This window comes from Heterobasidion irregulare, assembly GCF_000320585.1.
Source record: "Heterobasidion irregulare TC 32-1 unplaced genomic scaffold scaffold_07, whole genome shotgun sequence".
Classification (NCBI taxonomy): Eukaryota; Fungi; Basidiomycota; class Agaricomycetes; order Russulales; family Bondarzewiaceae; genus Heterobasidion; species Heterobasidion irregulare.
In genome coordinates, this window is record NW_009258203.1 from 1,913,939 (window position 1) to 1,932,166 (window position 18,228).

Sequence of the window (18,228 nt, forward strand, 5' to 3'; positions counted from 1 at the left end):
TCGCGCCGTCCTGACTTCATTCACTCTCCTTGACAAACGTGAGAAAAACAACATATCGACCACATGTATTGAATCTGCAAACGCGACTAGGAATCGTACACTCAGGAACGAAGACGCCGTTACTGTGACAATCGGATCGTAACTAGACCCTTCCACACGTGCTTACGTGCAGCTGAAGGAGCTCATCGCGTCGTTATTATTGTAATCGGCCAGATTGTCGATGCCTATGGGTAGGAAACGGCAGAGGTAAGACACACGGCGCTGCCGACGATGGCCAACTACGCACCAGGGTAGACGATGCCGCCAGTGGCGCGACCAACACATCCCGCGTCGCTGTGAAGAGTAGAGGTGAGCAAGTGGCAAGCTGAGCGCAAGGAAACCGTGTGACTGACCTGTAAATAGTACAGACAAGGCCCGGGTCCGGGCCGAAGCTCGAAACATCGTCATTGAAGTTAGACCCCACACCGACGCACTGGCCAGAGCTACAGAGTAAAAGGAACAAATGGGAATCAGGAATGAGCAGATGCACATCTGAGTCGTCAACGCACTTGAACCCCGTGACGTAGACCTGTAGAAATAAATGCATGAATCATTCTGTTGGGCTGCTATTATAGGAGAAGCCTATAGACGTACGCAGTTGCCAGAGAAGTTTGCGTCGGTGCAGAAGTATACGCCTCCGTTGAGAACGTCCGAGGTGAGAGACTGGCGGAAAGCAATGGGATGAGCACACGCTATCGAAGCAAGCCTGAAAACGTTCGTACGCTGTCAGACTTGGCACTGGAGGCATTGCCTAGGTCGAGCTCGGCAGGCGTGGTGACCTTGCCGTTCCAACCGAAGGCACCCTTCCAGTCCTCCCTCTGGGCGAGAGAGGTGGGTGCTCCAAGGACGATGCCGATGAAGGGCAAGACAGCGAGAACAGGCTTGGCAGTGAACATGACTATGAGTGAAGCGAGTTGTCGAATGGAAGCTAACGAGGCTGAAAGTCCAAGTGAGCTTGAAGAGGAGCATCGTTCGACCCGCTCTTTTATGCGGACAACGGTAGCGCCAAGGGCACTTTTCCACAAACTATCGTCGGATGTTGATTATAGTGTAGCATCGTCTGACCAGCGTAGGTAGCCCAAATTGACAGAGATGAACGTTCCACTCTGTTTGATCTTCCAGATGGAGACGAGGTAGGTGCCTGGGTTGTTTTAAACAAGGTGTTTATTCCATAGTTGGCTGTCAATTGAACCCATAAATTGGCGGGATCAGTCGCTGGATGGTCTACTCTTAATTCCGAACATCGTACACCGCAAAATAGACTATTTACTGACCACTTTGCATGCCTGTCCAAAGGTTTTCTGATATGAACGATCGAGTAGCGATTGGGACGCACTAATCCATAGGCTAATTTGGAGGTTGCGTCAATGAGGTCGAAGACGTCCATATGCTCGAGGATCAATTCGTCGGTGCTTCCCTATGTGGGTCTGGGCCTGTCGTAGCATAAGTCACCGAGCTCGATATGGCCGACGCTCCGGCAGCGCGCCATAACATAAACTTCGACGAAGCAGCTGCAAGTCTCGATGCCATTGAGACCCGCCCATAGAAACCATAGACCTCCTAACGTCTTCCATAGTTTCCTCATCACGACACTTGAAACTTCCATCATTCCTCGGATCATTGAGCAGAGAGGATTTGGGAAGGATGAAGTCCACTTGGGGATGGAAAACGCAGAAATATATATGGTTTCTGATGAAGCAAGATTCTTAATTCAGTCACTAGGCCACTCGATCACGAGAAGCGGCGCTCAGAGATATATAGCGAAAACAATATAGTTGTTTTTATAGGAACCACATACCTTAGACTTCGTGATCAGAGTCGAAGGATATACCTCGTCAGAGGGACTGATTGATTAGCATGGATATTGCTCACCAGTGAATTGGCTTTCAAATGGCTCTCGAATAAGAGAGATATTGCACATAACAGATGTCCAAGCCTGATTGAAAAATATTGAGATTAGACTACCGAATCATGGTTCTTCTGTAAGGTAAGGTCAGTTGTTCGTATTATTAGAGTCATACCTGTCAGGAAGCACTTTCAGTCACACTGATTACCCTGTATTTGAGATGTATACTAGCCTGGCTGATGTACGACTTACATGTTCTCAGGAACACTATACCGTTAGTCGTGAAAAGAAAAAGGCGTCGGACTTCGACACGTGGATGGTCCGCATCGTCACCGGCGTGACTAGGCCACAAAATTTGGCAGCGTAGCGCGAAAAGATGCGCTGGTTATCTGCATATATAAAACCAGCGTCGACGGCAATAAGAACCTCCGTTCGAGCTCATAACAGTGCCCTGCACACGTATCGCTCGGTCTATTTGTGAATTTTAGGGTCTTGCATGATCACAGGAACTGTCCCAAAAAAGGATGGCGCACGTGTGGCGCAAACAACCTTGAGAACTTGTGTTCGGTCATAAAACGCTTCTACCTGGCTAGTCAAGTCATAATACAAGATGGGACAGCATTCCGTGAAGCTTACCAAAATGCTTTACTATTCGCACCGCCGTGATCTCTAAAAATGCGAGTAACGGCCCAACACATCTCATGTTCGAACATCGCATGTGGTCAGTGTGCCTGTAACTCAGCGCTTGTCTCTTGCATCTACACAAAGCATCACAGTTGAACGGTCTCGAGCCCATAAACGAAGGCATCAGACTTACCCAGGGGCGGTCGTTGCTCCCATACTTCTTCGGAGGGCGCTCAAAGCATGATACGCTCTCAATCTCCTCTTGGCTGTATAGCGGAAGCACGATGCCGAGCTCATAATTTGTAATCTGCGCAGCCAGATCAGGATCCGATGGAAGGGATGACCCTATACAGAATAGTTTGCGAACGAGGATTTTCAACGCACGTTCAAGATGGGCGTGAACCCGGAGCCAGACAGCGTCCCCCAAGCAGAGGGTGTGAAGTTATGTGATCCGACGTATGTCCATCCAATGACTCGTCTCTTCTCCTTGCCGTCACCGTCGATAATTTCGATATCGTCGTCAGACTCCGTGTCGACAGTAGTTGACCGCGACGAATTTGCTGAAGTACTGGTATCCTCGAAGGTCGCTATGATCATCTGCGGATGTAAAATGAGTTTGCCAAGAAGGATGCAAGGATAGAACATCGATCCGAGGCACCTTGCTATGCATTAGCACTTTGCCCCTCTTACTTCTCGACTCCACGAATAGCTCACGGGGAAACTTTGCCCCCTCCCACTGATTCTTCCTGCAGAACATTGTACCCCCACCCTGGAATTGGACCGTCAATTATATGCACATTCGTGATGAGCCCCGGAGAAATCGGACCTTTTCTCCAAGCACGCTCCCTTGAACCCATGCACGGGTCGGAAACAGAATCTTTACCAGTGGCCACGGCAGCTTCGCTCGGCGTGACTTGGGCTCATCCAGCCATTTCTCGGGGCTCTCCCCAGACGCAGAACCATAAAACTCATTCACCCACTGGGTGCTATACGTCCCAATCGACGAGCCCTGCGTTGCAGGAACAAAATCAGCGATCGAAGGACAAAAAACAGAGGCTTCATCAGCACAGAACCCAGGTACAGAAAGGTGGAGCGAAAGGGAGCGAGCCTGAACGGCAGAGAGGCTCGAAGGGGTGTAGAATGGAAGGGGAACAGGTGCAAGCGCGTACCTGATACTCGACCATCACGCGCCTCGACTTCCCCGCCTCGGCACCGATCTCGCGTAGCGCCTTCATCAGCGCCGTATGGCCCGTTCTGATCACATTTGGCCAGCCTTCATGTTTGCCTGCCACGCTCGGCACGAGCTTTGCATGGACTCGGGTGAAATCGTACACCGTGCGTAATGCGCCGGGGTGCAACGACGGAAACGGCATTGTCGGGTGCTAATGGATATGGGTGATCTGATGTGAGGAATGGTAGGAAGGTCGCGCTTACATCGTTGTGGACGAAGCTAGTCAATGCTGGGCCGACGTTAAGCGCCTTCAACACGCGCTCGAATGACGTCGGGAAGTCAGATGCCTTCGGATCATGGGCGATCGGAGTCTGTCTGATGGGGATATCTTGAACCCAGACGGTCTGTTAGAGTTTGAAAGAGAGATGAGCCGTTACGGGTACCGGTCGATGCCAAGTTAGACATACATTCTCGATGTCGCGCCAATCAAAGTCAACTAAGTTAGCGGTGGAGATAACCAAGCGCAAACGGCCGGATTTATAGAACAACTGAGCATCGGAGAGTGATACCTTTGAGTATAAAACAAATGTTTGAAAGAACTTTGACAAACCAGGAAGAACTGGGTGAAAGAAGGCAAAGGAGATGTCGGAGCATTCAGTAATAAATCATCTACTATATAGTTAGAGCTAGGACTTACTTTCATGTGCATCACGCCTCGCCCACCACGCAGCACTGGTGTCACTCGGATCCAATTATGAAGTATCTGCTTGATTGTAGGCTCGCTCCCATTCGCGGGCTGGGTCACGAGTACCACAGGTGTTGTCCGATCGAAGAAATTGGAGATCCATTCTATGTCGTACGCGTAAGTCGAAATGATGGCCTGCGCTATCTCAGATTTCTGGTATATGCACATCCCGTCGGGTTGGAGAAGGGCCAGAAATGTCCGGTAGTCATGAGAATGATAGAAGGTGGGATCGAGAGGGAAGACATACGTCGCCGATAATCTCAGACAACCTCCAGACAGGCTTTCCGTCCTCCCCATTCTTCCCTCTCTCAACATGCTTATTCGCGGTCTGACGTATCTCACCGTCCCAGAAAAGTGCCTCGTCAGATGTGGCCTTCCCGCGCGCTGTTGAAGTGGCGGGAGCAGTGGAGGTTGACGCCACGGAGGAGCTGTGGAGCGACTCTTCTCTGGAAGAAGATTGAAAACTCGTTGTTTTGTGTGGACGTTTACGAGACGGTGCCCTGGCGTACCCACTGCTGCCAGCACCGCCTCCACTGTCGTCGTCACCGTCGTCGTCTACTGGTCGCAATCTCTTCTGTCGCTCCAGACGTGCACGCTCAAGCTCCGCTCTCTCGGACAGGAATAGAGAAGCCGTTGAGGAGCTTCCAGCTTCAGGTTGAGTTTCGTTCCGGCCGCGCGCAGAAGTCTGGTTGTGGAGAGGTGGCACTCGCGAAGTCGAGGGGTGAAATTCGTTTGCAGACACCTCCATCGCTCGTCGTAGCTCCTCCTGAAACTGAGCCTCCTGATCACTTTCAAGCGCTTGACGTTGATCGTTGTTGCTGCGTGCTTCACTCCGAACATTATTCCTTCCAGCTTGTGATTCTTGTAAACTGAGCGCGATCGCCCTAAATCTGAAGGTCAAGGGACGAAGAGGCAGAAATTTAAGTGACAAATAAACGAACATCGCGATGTTATCTTCTTCGGACATTCTTAAGTGTGTGAGCAATGATGCGGTCGCACAAAAATCGAAGTTATATAGCCCGATGAGGCGGACAGATGAAGACGTCCACAATCGTGAAGGTCACGTGGGCTGATTCCACGTCTGATTGGCTTCAGGCTCAGGAGATCTTTCGTTGACAATTGAGGATGTTTCGTGTACCATTCGAAGTCTTAGGTCAATTCAAGCTTATGAAGAACCCGCTGATGAAGCGTGCCTATTTCAAAATTCTCTATGGCTCGCTGCATCGCAAACTCCAAGTACATGAACAACAGAATACGTAAATGAGCAATAAAGCAGTACGAGCACAGTATCCGGCTTAGCAGAGAACGCAGCATGAGTGAAAAGCCACTGGTATATTTGTTCCCATTGAAAACAGGATCTGCTGTGTGTATCAAGAACTCAGCGCTGTAAAGCACGCCATAGGTGGAAGGCTGGAAATTTTAGCTTTCACATTCAAAGCTACTAGCGATATATCTTCCCTTTGGCCATGCGACAAGAAGGTAGAAGACCACATTATATCTATTGTCCTCCGAATGGCTAAGGTTGGTTCTAGGTGACTCAATGACCCGAATCCAGTTGAAGTCGAGGATACACATCGCTCAGATCGAATATCGATAGATGTGTATATCCAATTAGGAGGTAGAGTACAGGAGGTAAGTATCTAACCAAGAACCTACAAAGCGCAGTTTGACAAATTTGAAAAGGCTTCGGATCTGTGTCCTTATTGCATGTACTCCTGCGCGCTCAATCCATCGATCACATCAGTGAATGCAGATCGGAGCCACTCATAAGTGTATGGCGGAGTAGCGGGATCCATCACAATAAGCTTCATACTCGAGTGTCGGTACTCTTTCGGGGGGGTAGGGATAGGAAGATGTCTCAGCACGTATGCACGTAGCTCGGCGATGAAGAATGAAAGATGGCCGGACATCGTGCGTGGGACGAATCGTGTTGCCAATAGACTATCCGATGTGAAGGCGAACGGCAAGGCATTCGTTCTGTTATCCATGATGGCATTCGCAGTCAGTCCACCGAACGAGCGGCGAAAATAGCTCTTCAATGCCGTCATTTCTGCCTGTGTAGCGATATTGTTGAACACGAGCTTCCTTAGGACGCTGTATGCGATGACCCATATGAACGATTCAATGTCATGGTGGTGGGCATGCTTGATCTCGTGCCCCTTTCCTTTGCCCATGGCTGAGAGAAGTTCTATCGCCATGAACTGCAAAGTGCCCTGAGTACAAGTCATTGTCAGATGGGTGTTCTAGTGACTCGACCGACGATTACAAGGACTCACTGTGATTGTCCCTCCGCGTTTAGCCTGCTCGTGAAAAGTGGTTCGCTTCCTCTCCGCAGATGTGATGAGCGTATTTGCGAATATCTCCCCACCTCCGATCACCAGAGACGCAGGTTCAGTCTCCGTCGTCGGCTTGAAGACCGTTTCAAGCCAAGCGAACTCTAAGTCGGTAATGAAACCTTCATGCCCTGCCGGCACACTGGTAGGATCTGCAGCAAGGAGAATATTCCCAGCGCTGATGTCGCGGTGAAGAATGCCCTGCTTATACAAAAATTGATGACCTTACATGCAATATCAACTGCTGAATCTGTCTGAGCTGTAATTGTATTAGTCTCACCTTCGAGCGCTGCACGCATGCCCTTCATCAACTCCAAGTCCGAAGAGTACTCCCAAAGGGGACGGCCTAAAGTGCTCACAATCAAGCGATGTAGAACGGGAGTCGGAACAAAAGCATCGAAGATTTCGCCACGCAAGTGACGTACTGTTATGATATCTTGTTGCAAGAGATTGCGATCATGAGTGGCTCGGGGCCTCCGAAGGTCTGGACGTGGATCTCGCACGTCTCCACCTATGAGATAGCGCGCTACACCGGGATGGATGCCGACCACAGTCTCGTAGATAGATGCTTCAGAGTCCCGAGTGCTGCTGCGCCACATCGTCTTCAGGATCATGGCGAAACCAGTGAACTGCTCCGACATCGTATCGTACTCGCGTACTTTCCAAACAATCGATCCTCGACCTAATAGAGAAAGCGAGCTCCAAAGTGGACTTCCGATCGTGCACCAGAATCGTTGTTGGGTGTCTTCAGCAATAGGTTTGATAATGTATGATGGATAAAATGAGCTATCTTGCGCTCCAATAAGCCGCTTGGCGGTTGAGCGATCTAGTTCGTAGACCGTTGGATCCTGCCCAAGCTCTGCATCGGTCAACTGGCAGGAGAGGGCATGAATAACACGGATGAAATCTTTGGTATCTTCCCACATGTCCAATTGGGGGGAAAAGGTGATTCCGTCGCGGTCAAAGATCGCAACGCAGAATCCAGAGCCGAAGATCAGAAGCCCAACTGAAAATAGCATGAATGGCCGAGCAGAAACAAAGAGACGAGCATAATCTGCTGCCTGCGTGACGATGGGTTTTATAGTCGTATCTTTTGTCTTCTCTGTCCTGGGTCCTTGCGCCTTTGTAGGTTTGATTTCGACAAATGCACTGATGTCTCGCCATAGACCCTTGCGATTCCCTACCTCTGAGCCTATCACAACAAAGTCAGGGTTGATCTTGGGAAATCCGAGAGTGTGACCACCATCCGTAAGCGGACCAGTCGAAACGCGAAACTCCCGTGGTTTCTGTAATTTCGTAGGAGCCGGGATATCTGCAAAAAAGTTTCGGATGAAATCAAATATGACAGCCTATGATGTATTTAGTCACACAATCGTCAAGGACCATGCGTGAACGTACTAGGTGAGGATACATCGCTTTCTCGTCTCTCTTCAAGTGCGACTCGATATCAATGTTGGGGGCGGTCTTGGTCTGAGCCTCCAGCGTCTGCAGACAGTGTATTGCGGATTGAACGCTGTTGGCTTCTTGAAAATTCAGGTAGCATCTCTCGATGTGATGATTGTCCGCCAGATCCTTATGGATCGCAGTAAACACACGAGCATCGTTATAGGTCACTTTGTTTTCGAGCTCTGTCTTGATGGCCTCTCGGATAGAGGATACATTCTGCTGCGTGGTGAAGTTTTGGAACGAACCTGCGCCCTGTTGGTGTGGAGTCATGTGAGTTGCAGATATGGGAGGGGATCTGGGGTGGTCGTACTGATTCCATGCTCTATCTATTTATCGGCAGGGTGTACCGTGACTGCGTGATTTGCGTGTACCGTATCAAGAGATTTTATCTGTTATCAGCTAGAGGATTCTTGCAAACGGGGACTTGCCGTAGAACAAAGAAATTAACGTCGTGAATCGAGGGCAAACTGAATTGAAGTTCGAAGTCATGTTGCTTTCTGATGACTAATCGACGAACTTCTTGAGTTTGCCACCGACTCGTGACGTTGATTTCTCTGTTCTCTCTACATTGCATTCTTTTGATGCTCATCTTCGTGTTATAATATTTATACAATAATATACAGCGACTGTGAAATGATCGAAAATGCTGTGGGGTAGATGTATGCTCTTTTTGCCCAAGTTAAGACACATTTCAAACAAACACGATTATATCACGTGGTCCTGAAATGTCACACTTGCAATGAAATGGCAGAGGAAAGCATTATGATAATCATTCCCAACTCATCTACTCTATGTACATGACAAAACTGAGAACTTGGGCATGAAGGGATTGCTCACGCCTATTTCATGGATATTTTCTCTATGGTACTTTTTTGATCTTGGGTCTAGTTCAAGAGGAGATAGATTTTTATTAATTCTGAGTAATACTACAAGGAAAGCAGAATAATAATTGTAAATCATAAGAATAATGTCAATTTCACTACCATTGCCTGATATTGCGATACAACAATGCCCAAGCAACATCAATCCATCTCTTCTATTATCAAAAACCTAGGGAAATAGGTAAAAAAAGCTTGAGGGATATTTCTGGAATACAAGGGGAATATAAGTCTTATCTATGAACTGACCCATGAGCTCTATAAACACCTTGATACAAGTAGATCCTGAAGCATGAAAGAGGCCTGAGGGACTGCTCTGTGGATAGCCATTTTGTTGTTATTAGCATTTAGAGACTTTGCAAGTCCAAGTCTATAGGAGGAAGGATAAAAGCAGTGTTGGAACCAAGACCTTATCAAGGCATGCAGTGCCTTGCACTGCAAGTCAAAGCAGGCCTTAGAAGTTCAGAGCCTGTGAGTTGATCCCAATTTGTTGTTAGGACTCTATGACTCACCTATTTAGCCCACTAATCCTGGTTGGCATAATGATTATGCTAGCCAGATAGGAGGATCCGCTAATAGCAGTAGTTTTCTTGGACCACCATTGATTGAAGAGGCATGTGCTGCAATAAATAACCTTGAAAAGATCTTGCACCCCCCTCATTTGAGGGGCATAAGCTATTTGAGGGCAATAAACTTCTGTGGAAGCAACTGGAAATAATGTGGATATTTCTTAGTGCATAGCATCTGGAAAAACACCCCCTTGTATTAGCTCCGGATTATATCTAATAGTGTCTAAAAGTATCTAAAAGTGTTAATAGTATCCAAAAGTGTCTAATTTCCTAATTGGGAGCAATACATTGTGAGCATTGGATTGGTTTCTAATTTCATGATATTAGCACTGATTCTATACTAAAAAGGCTTTAATTATCAGTAGGAAATAGTAAGTACTACTGCTCTATCAGTAAGAAGGTAAAGATGTGGCACATTCTATACTATTTTAGCATATTACTCTCCTTTATATATGCCTATACCATTATCTTGTAGCTCTTTTGCTGGCTTTCCAGCTGCTTTTATAAGGGATATAGAAAGAGAGAAATGTTCATTGATGCCCCCAGCCACTTTGTTGGCAGCTTGGCAGCTGCCATAAGAGGCTATGAAGACCTAGGTACCTTGTCCTTGCACACAAGATCATTAAAGTTGTCATTGTTAGCCAATGCCTGCTACTGGTCATTATAGGACACAATATGTGGGTTGGACTTAGGGATATGCTATATGCAGCCTTATAGACCTTGTCTATTAGTACAGTGGCTAATACTGTCTTGTGCAGCACACAATCATCATTACTATTGATATTACAATTTTTAGCACTATTTATATTGTTCATTGCCTTGTTATACAGAAGATGCTCAAACTTGGTGTTTTCCTCTAGCTATTAGGCTGTGGAAAAGACAGTCATATTGGTATGTGGTGCCAGAATGATATATTTGCCTGCTATATAGGAAATATATGCATTAAGCATATTAAGATCACCTCCAACAATCCTGTGCTTATTTATATATAGGCATGCCATACATATACCCTTGTCCCCACCCTCTACCTTACTAGTGGCTATTTGGAAAACCCCTCTCTCTTATTGGATCTTGATTATTCATAATCATGTTTTTGATCAAATTTGCAAATTCAGGTAGCATTGTCTATACTAGTAGAGTCCTATTGAATATTACACTCAATCATAGTTTTACACATTCTCAGTCCAAATTGTATAAGTGCCATAATTTATTTTTATCCTATATAAAGTGTATTATTTATTTTCCATTGGTTTATTATCTTCTTAGCTAGTATTTAAACTAAATCTTGAAAAACCTGACTTTTTGGGTATTTATTAACCTATTTATTTATAAGATAGAGGAAAGATAAATGTTAAATAAAATCAGAGATGTTGAGGTTGCCTATATTATGTCTACTTATTTAGATTACTGAGTTCATATCTTAGACCTTGTGGCTTAGTGGCTTAGAGCATCTGTCCTAGGTGCTTGCATATATAAGGTTGTTGGTTCAACTCTGGCAAAAGGCAAGTTTGTTATAAGGTATATTCTGTGTTTAGTTATTAAACTAGTGCTCTAATAGACATGACTCTATAGGAAGGCTATGAGAACTGTGATGCTTGATTTATTATGATTTTTCCGAAATTTCAAGTTATAATCAATCCTAATAATTCCTAATTTAGGAAAATTATGTCTAATTAGAACAGGTTTAGAGGGGGGGTAAGCTAAAAATGTCTAATCCTAATCGTTTTTAATTATGCATAAATAGAACTAATTAGAGCATAATACAAGGGGGTGGTTTTCCAGATGCCATCACCAAATTTATCCAAGTTGTTTGGTCTCGCAGTACACCTACTGTACAAATAAGCATGAAAACACTATGAAGGAGGTGTGTACTCATCCTGGGCACTAGTTCTGCACAGTGCAGGCAAGTAGAACTTGCTTAGGATAATCAGCAATGTATGGATCAAGTCCATAAATGACATGCCAGAAGTGGCCATTAGGACAATGTGTAACCTCTGGCTTTATCATACCAGACCTAAGGAGTTTGAAGATGGCTTCTAGAGAAGCATGGAACAGCTAGTGTTGAAATCTGCAAAATGTGGGGTCATCCTGGTACTATTGATCTGCTATAAGTGAGGATTTAGTGAGCAACTGAGAGAGGTATAAGGAGCATTACTTACTCTTGGGAATTGAAAGAAAACCAATGAGCAAGATTGCATTGCAATGCACATGATGAATGTTGTTGTGCACATTGCCTCTTGATCTATACAATGGGTAGAACTTGGTCTGACCTATTGCAACAGAGATGGTCATTTTATTGCTTCTGAGGATAATAGGGACAAACATGGAGCCATGTGTCTCTGTGTCCTTTACAATTATGTCCTGTAATGCTTCATCTAGAAAACCACTCCCTTGTATTATGCTCTAATTAGTTCTATTTATGCATAATTAAGAACGATTAGGATTAGACATTTTTAGCTTACCCCCCCTCTAAACCTGTTCTAATTAGACATAATTTTCCTAAATTAGGAATTATTAGGATTGATTATAACTTGAAATTTCGGAAAAATCATAATAAATCAAGCATCACAGTTCTCATAGCCTTCCTATAGAGTCATGTCTATTAGAGCACTAGTTTAATAACTAAACACAGAATATACCTTATAACAAACTTGCCTTTTGCCAGAGTTGAACCAACAACCTTATATATGCAAGCACCTAGGACAGATGCTCTAAGCCACTAAGCCACAAGGTCTAAGATATGAACTCAGTAATCTAAATAAGTAGACATAATATAGGCAACCTCAACATCTCTGATTTTATTTAACATTTATCTTTCCTCTATCTTATAAATAAATAGGTTAATAAATACCCAAAAAGTCAGGTTTTTCAAGATTTAGTTTAAATACTAGCTAAGAAGATAATAAACCAATGGAAAATAAATAATACACTTTATATAGGATAAAAATAAATTATGGCACTTATACAATTTGGACTGAGAATGTGTAAAACTATGATTGAGTGTAATATTCAATAGGACTCTACTAGTATAGACAATGCTACCTGAATTTGCAAATTTGATCAAAAACATGATTATGAATAATCAAGATCCAATAAGAGAGAGGGGTTTTCCAAATAGCCACTAGTAAGGTAGAGGGTGGGGACAAGGGTATATGTATGGCATGCCTATATATAAATAAGCACAGGATTGTTGGAGGTGATCTTAATATGCTTAATGCATATATTTCCTATATAGCAGGCAAATATATCATTCTGGCACCACATACCAATATGACTGTCTTTTCCACAGCCTAATAGCTAGAGGAAAACACCAAGTTTGAGCATCTTCTGTATAACAAGGCAATGAACAATATAAATAGTGCTAAAAATTGTAATATCAATAGTAATGATGATTGTGTGCTGCACAAGACAGTATTAGCCACTGTACTAATAGACAAGGTCTATAAGGCTGCATATAGCATATCCCTAAGTCCAACCCACATATTGTGTCCTATAATGACCAGTAGCAGGCATTGGCTAACAATGACAACTTTAATGATCTTGTGTGCAAGGACAAGGTACCTAGGTCTTCATAGCCTCTTATGGCAGCTGCCAAGCTGCCAACAAAGTGGCTGGGGGCATCAATGAACATTTCTCTCTTTCTATATCCCTTATAAAAGCAGCTGGAAAGCCAGCAAAAGAGCTACAAGATAATGGTATAGGCATATATAAAGGAGAGTAATATGCTAAAATAGTATAGAATGTGCCACATCTTTACCTTCTTACTGATAGAGCAGTAGTACTTACTATTTCCTACTGATAATTAAAGCCTTTTTAGTATAGAATCAGTGCTAATATCATGAAATTAGAAACCAATCCAATGCTCACAATGTATTGCTCCCAATTAGGAAATTAGACACTTTTGGATACTATTAACACTTTTAGATACTTTTAGACACTATTAGATATAATCTGGAGCTAATACAAGGGGGTGATTTTCCAGGTAGAATGATAAGGGCTTTGAGATGGATCTAGTGCTTTGTCAGACTAGGTATGTTTTGATTAATCTGACAGAGTTTGTGATGTGTAGGCTAAAGAAAGCCATATATTAGGCATAGTGCAGAAATCAAGATATATACGAAGTAAATGAGCTGATCTTTTAAGAAGCTCAGCTTGGCTATTTATATATACAAACTATTTAGGGCCAGATATAGATATGATCCATGCTTCTAAACACTAAGTAAGCTAAAGAATTGAGATACATCATCCACAGCAAGTACTTTAACTATGTATGGTAACTGTATCAAATGTCTGTCCATATCAGTAAGCAATTAGGAACTGATTGCAATAGTCATAAGTGTTCAAGCTAAGACTTGTTAATAAGTCATGTATATATAAGCATTCATGTGTCAGCATGTAAATGGTAACAAATTGACAGTTCTAGTTTGAGATATGAGTGCACCACATGACTACACCCTTGGATCACATACAAAGCATGTGTTAGAATGTGGTCCTAACACCTTACACACAAAATCATTCAAGTTGTCATTATCAGCTAATGCTTGCTACTAGTCAATATAAGACACAGCATGCAGGTTAGGCTAAGAGATATGCTACATGTAGCCTTGCAAACCTTGTCTATCAGTGCAGTGGTCAATATTATCTTGTACAGCACACAATTGTTATCACCATTGATATTACAATTTTTAGCACTATCCACATTGTTTATTGCCTTGTTATATAGAAGATACTTAAACTTGGTGTTTTCCTCTAGCTATTAGGCTGTGGAAAAGACAGTCATATTGGTATGTGGTGCCAGAATGATATATTTGCCTGCTATGCAGGAAATATATACACTAAGCATATTAAGATCATCTCTAACAATCTTGTGCTTATTTATACATTATGCCATACATATACCCTTGTTCCCATCCTCTACCTTACTAATGGCCATTTGGAAAACCCCTCTCTCTTATTGGATCTTAATTATTGATAATCATTGATAATACTAATTTGAGTTAATCATGGCTAATTGTTCATTATATTTTTGATCAAATTTGCAAATTAAGTACTAGTAGAGTCCTATTAAATATTACACTCAATTGTATTCTTACATATTCTAAATTGAAATTATGTAAGTGCCATAATTTGTTTTTACCATAAATAAAGTGTATTATTTATTTTCTATCAGTTTATTATCTTCTTAGCTAGTGTTTAAACTAAATCCTAAAAGACTTGACTTTTTGGGTATTTATTGACTTGTTTATTTATAAGACAGATGCATAAACAGTTCTCGCACAAAACTCACACTGTCCGCAGGTAGTTCGCACCATGCTCTTTAACAATAGTCACCAGCCAGTCCACCTGATCAGGGCCGACTTTCTAAAGCAACTGTATAATCAAGTCCTTTTGAAAGATGCACTAGCTTTCAATTTCCTTGTTGCTCCCCTCCACCAGTACCTCCTTGAATCTGCTTACAAGCGCATATCATTGCAAATTTAACGACTCATTTTTGACTACATCTGTGAGGCCTCCAGTCAGCCACTCTACCCCAGTAAAGAACAAAAGTGAAGGCCTCACAAACCTTCCACCACCACCCAGCCGAATTTACGGTAAGCAGAGAGGAGTCCTTCAACTCCCATCAGCTCTATGTTCTAGCTAGTGCAGCACTTCTTAGATATCCTTGACAGAAGCTGAATGTCATTCCATCGCAGAGCAGCTTCAAGGAGCGCACGGATGGCATCTTTGCTTGCCACGCCAGAGCATTTCGCACACCATCCAATGAGACACTTGACCATCCTGCCCTTGTGTTCTGTCAGAGCAGGTGAGATAGAGGTCTGCAGCAAATGAGATGCATATGCATGGACGTTGCCAATGTGGACATCTAGCTTGCAGTTCTTGGGCCAGATGAACAGTGCAGCACGTTTGTAGGCTATATGCATGTAGATAAGAGACTCCGACCCAAGTGGTCAAAAGAAACCTTACTTTGAAACAGGGTCCTGTACTACAGCGCAATTGATCGGATTCAAGATTGAGCAACAAGAAGATAGAGGAAAGGCACCAACCCTGGTTTTTTCGAGCCTATCAAAGCGCTTCTTGTCCAGCTTTCTCCACGTCCCCCTCCCCCCCCTGAAACACTCAATGTCAATCCCCTGCAATCCAGAAACCTCGAACGGCATCCCGTCCAGCCTCACAACCCTGTCCATGTCCCACTCCTCCAGCCTCTCGACATCAAGTTCAAGCTCCTCTGCTGGAACCTCTATGATGTCTCTGTCCGACTCGAAAGAATATGGAACGTATCCGTAGCCCCAACGGCACATGGCGGTTGGCAGCGTGGCCTCTCCGTGCACCGTGATTGTGATATGAGCAAGGCACATACATAGACGGGGCTCCTTTGATAGAGGACGAATGTGTAAGAACAACAGCGCGTCTGCACCTTTCAGGGAGTCGACACTGAAGTCAACAGCATCAGTGTATTTGTTCTGCAGAACAAGCAGGATAACCTTGGGTTCTCCGCGCTGCTGAGGTTGCTCCTTGAAAGAGGCCAAGGCATGACACAGTTGATTGCGGACACCAAGCACCTCTGGGACACGCGGAACATGGGAATTATTTGCGGGCGGCAGAAGGTCGTAGTATAGAGAGAAGCAGTAGCTGGACTCGACAGGCTCCATTTTGTGTTTGATACCGGTGTAATAGCCAACAACAGCTGCGGAAGATGAGCTATTGAGGGCAAAGTTGATGATCTTTGTTTGGCCGGAGTGAGAGAGATAGAGCATCCTGCCTGAGAAATGGGAAGGGAGGATGACTTGGACAGTGCTGAACTTGTCATCAAGTCCATGGTGCCTGTGAAATTTCCAGTGTACCTTCACCATGTGCAGGGAACGTAATCTCACTTGCTAGGGATGTTCGAACTAGACCCATATGAGAAGACAGCTGGAACAGTGGGGGAAGCAGTACTCACCGCCGTGAGCCTGCACTTTGCAATGAGACCTTTGCAAGCTGCAACCTGGGTGCGCCTCCGCATTTTGCATCGAGTGCTTTGCAAATTGGAGAAATGACCATCGATTGGATCCATGCATCCTATGCTGGATTTGTAGACTCGACCTAAAACACTGTGAGATTAGGAGCACCATGTGATCATGTACATTCTAGTATGTACCTTGTCACATGCAACCTCCCAGACACCGAAGATGCGTCGATGTGTCACAATGATGTCGCCTGCCTCACACGCAGAGACAATGGAAAGAGCCGCTTCTTCAGTTAGAAGAAGACCAATAGGTCCAATTCCAGTTATTGTGAGACCAGGATCCGGTCTGTCATCCTTCGAGTACATCTGACCATGCACGAAGGTGCTCTCGATGTCTAGACCCCTTCTCAGTATATTGTTCAATTTTAGCTGTCGACACAGTCAGGTGACCTGAATCACAATGGATGAGAGAAACCGCTTACAATGGGATTTTGACAAGCTGTATAGTGATACAAGTGATAAGAATGCAGCGAGTCATAGTCGTCATCGTCATCACCGTCGTCGTCATCATCTTGCAGTTCGACCTCGTCGCCTGAGGAATCGAAGCCTTCTTCTTCGACTTCTGCCGCTTTTGGCGCCGCCCATTTGCCGACACGGGCGTCGACGGGAAAGGCGCCGGAAGCGTCACTCCCCTGCCCGGAAATTCCAAGATTTGAACCCTCCATCGTGCATTAAATTGATCGCGTCGCGATGCGCGGAGATGCGTAGAGTATGCCGCTGTGATGGTGAAGGTAGGTATTAAACGAGTGGACGCGTCTGTTTGTCTCTGCCTTAGTGTGACAAGACGCGTCGGTCACGGCTCACACCTTTCCTGCGCGTTCTGTCATGCACCGAGCACAGCTGATGAAGCGCGGTAAAAAAGCAAGGCCATCATTCTGGACATGTCCAAGCGACCATCCTGAAGAAGCAGCAGCAGTGCAAAAACTCGCAACAGTGGCTCATACATCTGCATAATGTCTAGGTAAGTACCAAGCGCGTTGGTGAAAGTCTTTACTTTAAGCTTCGGGGAACGCTGGCTTGAATCACGACGTCTGCGGGACAGCTGCAGGACATAGAAATAGGGGAACATCAGTCGAGATACCAACCTTGTTCGGCAAGCGCAACATCTCGAGCATTGTGGAGATGCACTCCACCTCATCTTCTCCAACTGCATCTGCGCTGTCATGAAAGATATTGAAATGTTCTGCACGTTGTCCGCATATCCAATATTGTATGCTCATGTCCTCGCCAAATTAGCATCTGCAGTCTAGTGATCGACATTTCAGAGCCACATCATCTCCACCGACCCTCCAGCGAGTTCAATCAAGCTTAGGCTTCATGTCTTGTCCAGTGCTAATAATAGGCACTCATGGCCTCTAATGATAGTGATCCCAGGGATTGTAGTCACACACATTGAAGTGACCATATGGAAAATTAGCTGGCATTTCATCCACATGGAATTCACCGTGGATGCAAAATCGGTTCTGCAAAGATTCCTGCGAGGAAATATTATGGCTAGGAAACCTATATTGTCAACATGTGCAGCAACCTATTGGCCGACTGTGAGATGACGGTACCTCACCGCGGCCTAA

At 44.7% G+C, this 18,228-nt stretch overlaps 5 protein-coding genes across 5 annotated transcripts; all 5 read right to left on the minus strand.

Annotated features, from left to right (window-relative positions):
* Nucleotides 1-162: 162 nt before the first annotated feature.
* Nucleotides 163-586, minus strand: HETIRDRAFT_419684 (uncharacterized protein; the record flags this gene model as incomplete). Its single annotated transcript, XM_009550323.1, has 4 exons — nucleotides 163-224; nucleotides 287-333; nucleotides 393-482; nucleotides 549-586. 4 exons carry the CDS (start codon nucleotides 584-586, stop codon nucleotides 163-165), a joined length of 237 nt encoding a protein of 78 aa, XP_009548618.1.
* A 1,864-nt stretch (nucleotides 587-2,450) lies between these two features.
* On the minus strand, nucleotides 2,451-5,418 carry HETIRDRAFT_459808 (uncharacterized protein). Its single transcript, XM_009550324.1, has 13 exons — nucleotides 5,367-5,418; nucleotides 4,673-5,309; nucleotides 4,378-4,578; nucleotides 4,291-4,299; nucleotides 4,148-4,228; nucleotides 3,944-4,084; nucleotides 3,679-3,891; nucleotides 3,336-3,518; nucleotides 3,168-3,278; nucleotides 2,894-3,106; nucleotides 2,703-2,816; nucleotides 2,522-2,643; nucleotides 2,451-2,474 (listed from the first exon to the last, which is right to left on the minus strand). The coding sequence occupies exons 1-12, from the start codon at nucleotides 5,390-5,392 to the stop codon at nucleotides 2,608-2,610; spliced, it is 1,965 nt and encodes a 654-aa protein (XP_009548619.1). The 5' UTR covers nucleotides 5,393-5,418; the 3' UTR covers nucleotides 2,451-2,474; nucleotides 2,522-2,607.
* Nucleotides 5,419-6,125: 707 nt separating this feature from the next.
* HETIRDRAFT_419686 (uncharacterized protein) lies at nucleotides 6,126-8,474 on the minus strand (the record flags this gene model as incomplete). Its single annotated transcript, XM_009550325.1, has 4 exons — nucleotides 6,126-6,638; nucleotides 6,702-6,982; nucleotides 7,039-8,107; nucleotides 8,157-8,474. The coding sequence occupies 4 exons, from the start codon at nucleotides 8,472-8,474 to the stop codon at nucleotides 6,126-6,128; spliced, it is 2,181 nt and encodes a 726-aa protein (XP_009548620.1).
* A 3,061-nt stretch (nucleotides 8,475-11,535) lies between these two features.
* On the minus strand, nucleotides 11,536-12,102 carry HETIRDRAFT_419687 (uncharacterized protein; the record flags this gene model as incomplete). Its single annotated transcript, XM_009550326.1, has 3 exons — nucleotides 11,536-11,687; nucleotides 11,811-12,026; nucleotides 12,087-12,102. The coding sequence occupies 3 exons, from the start codon at nucleotides 12,100-12,102 to the stop codon at nucleotides 11,536-11,538; spliced, it is 384 nt and encodes a 127-aa protein (XP_009548621.1).
* Nucleotides 12,103-15,284: 3,182 nt separating this feature from the next.
* Nucleotides 15,285-16,502, minus strand: HETIRDRAFT_322774 (uncharacterized protein; the record flags this gene model as incomplete). Its single annotated transcript, XM_009550327.1, has 2 exons — nucleotides 15,285-15,562; nucleotides 15,671-16,502. 2 exons carry the CDS (start codon nucleotides 16,500-16,502, stop codon nucleotides 15,285-15,287), a joined length of 1,110 nt encoding a protein of 369 aa, XP_009548622.1.
* Between the last annotated feature and the right edge of the window lie 1,726 nt (nucleotides 16,503-18,228).

Coding starts and splice junctions, on each gene's coding strand:
- HETIRDRAFT_459808 (XM_009550324.1), bottom strand. CDS start 5,392: ATGTCCGAAGAAGATAACATCGCGAT. Junction 3,107..3,167: donor AAGTGCTAATGCATAGCAAG/GTGCCTCGGATC, acceptor TTACATCCGCAG/ATGATCATAGCGACCTTCGA. Junction 2,817..2,893: donor GGTTCACGCCCATCTTGAAC/GTGCGTTGAAAA, acceptor CTGGCTGCGCAG/ATTACAAATTATGAGCTCGG.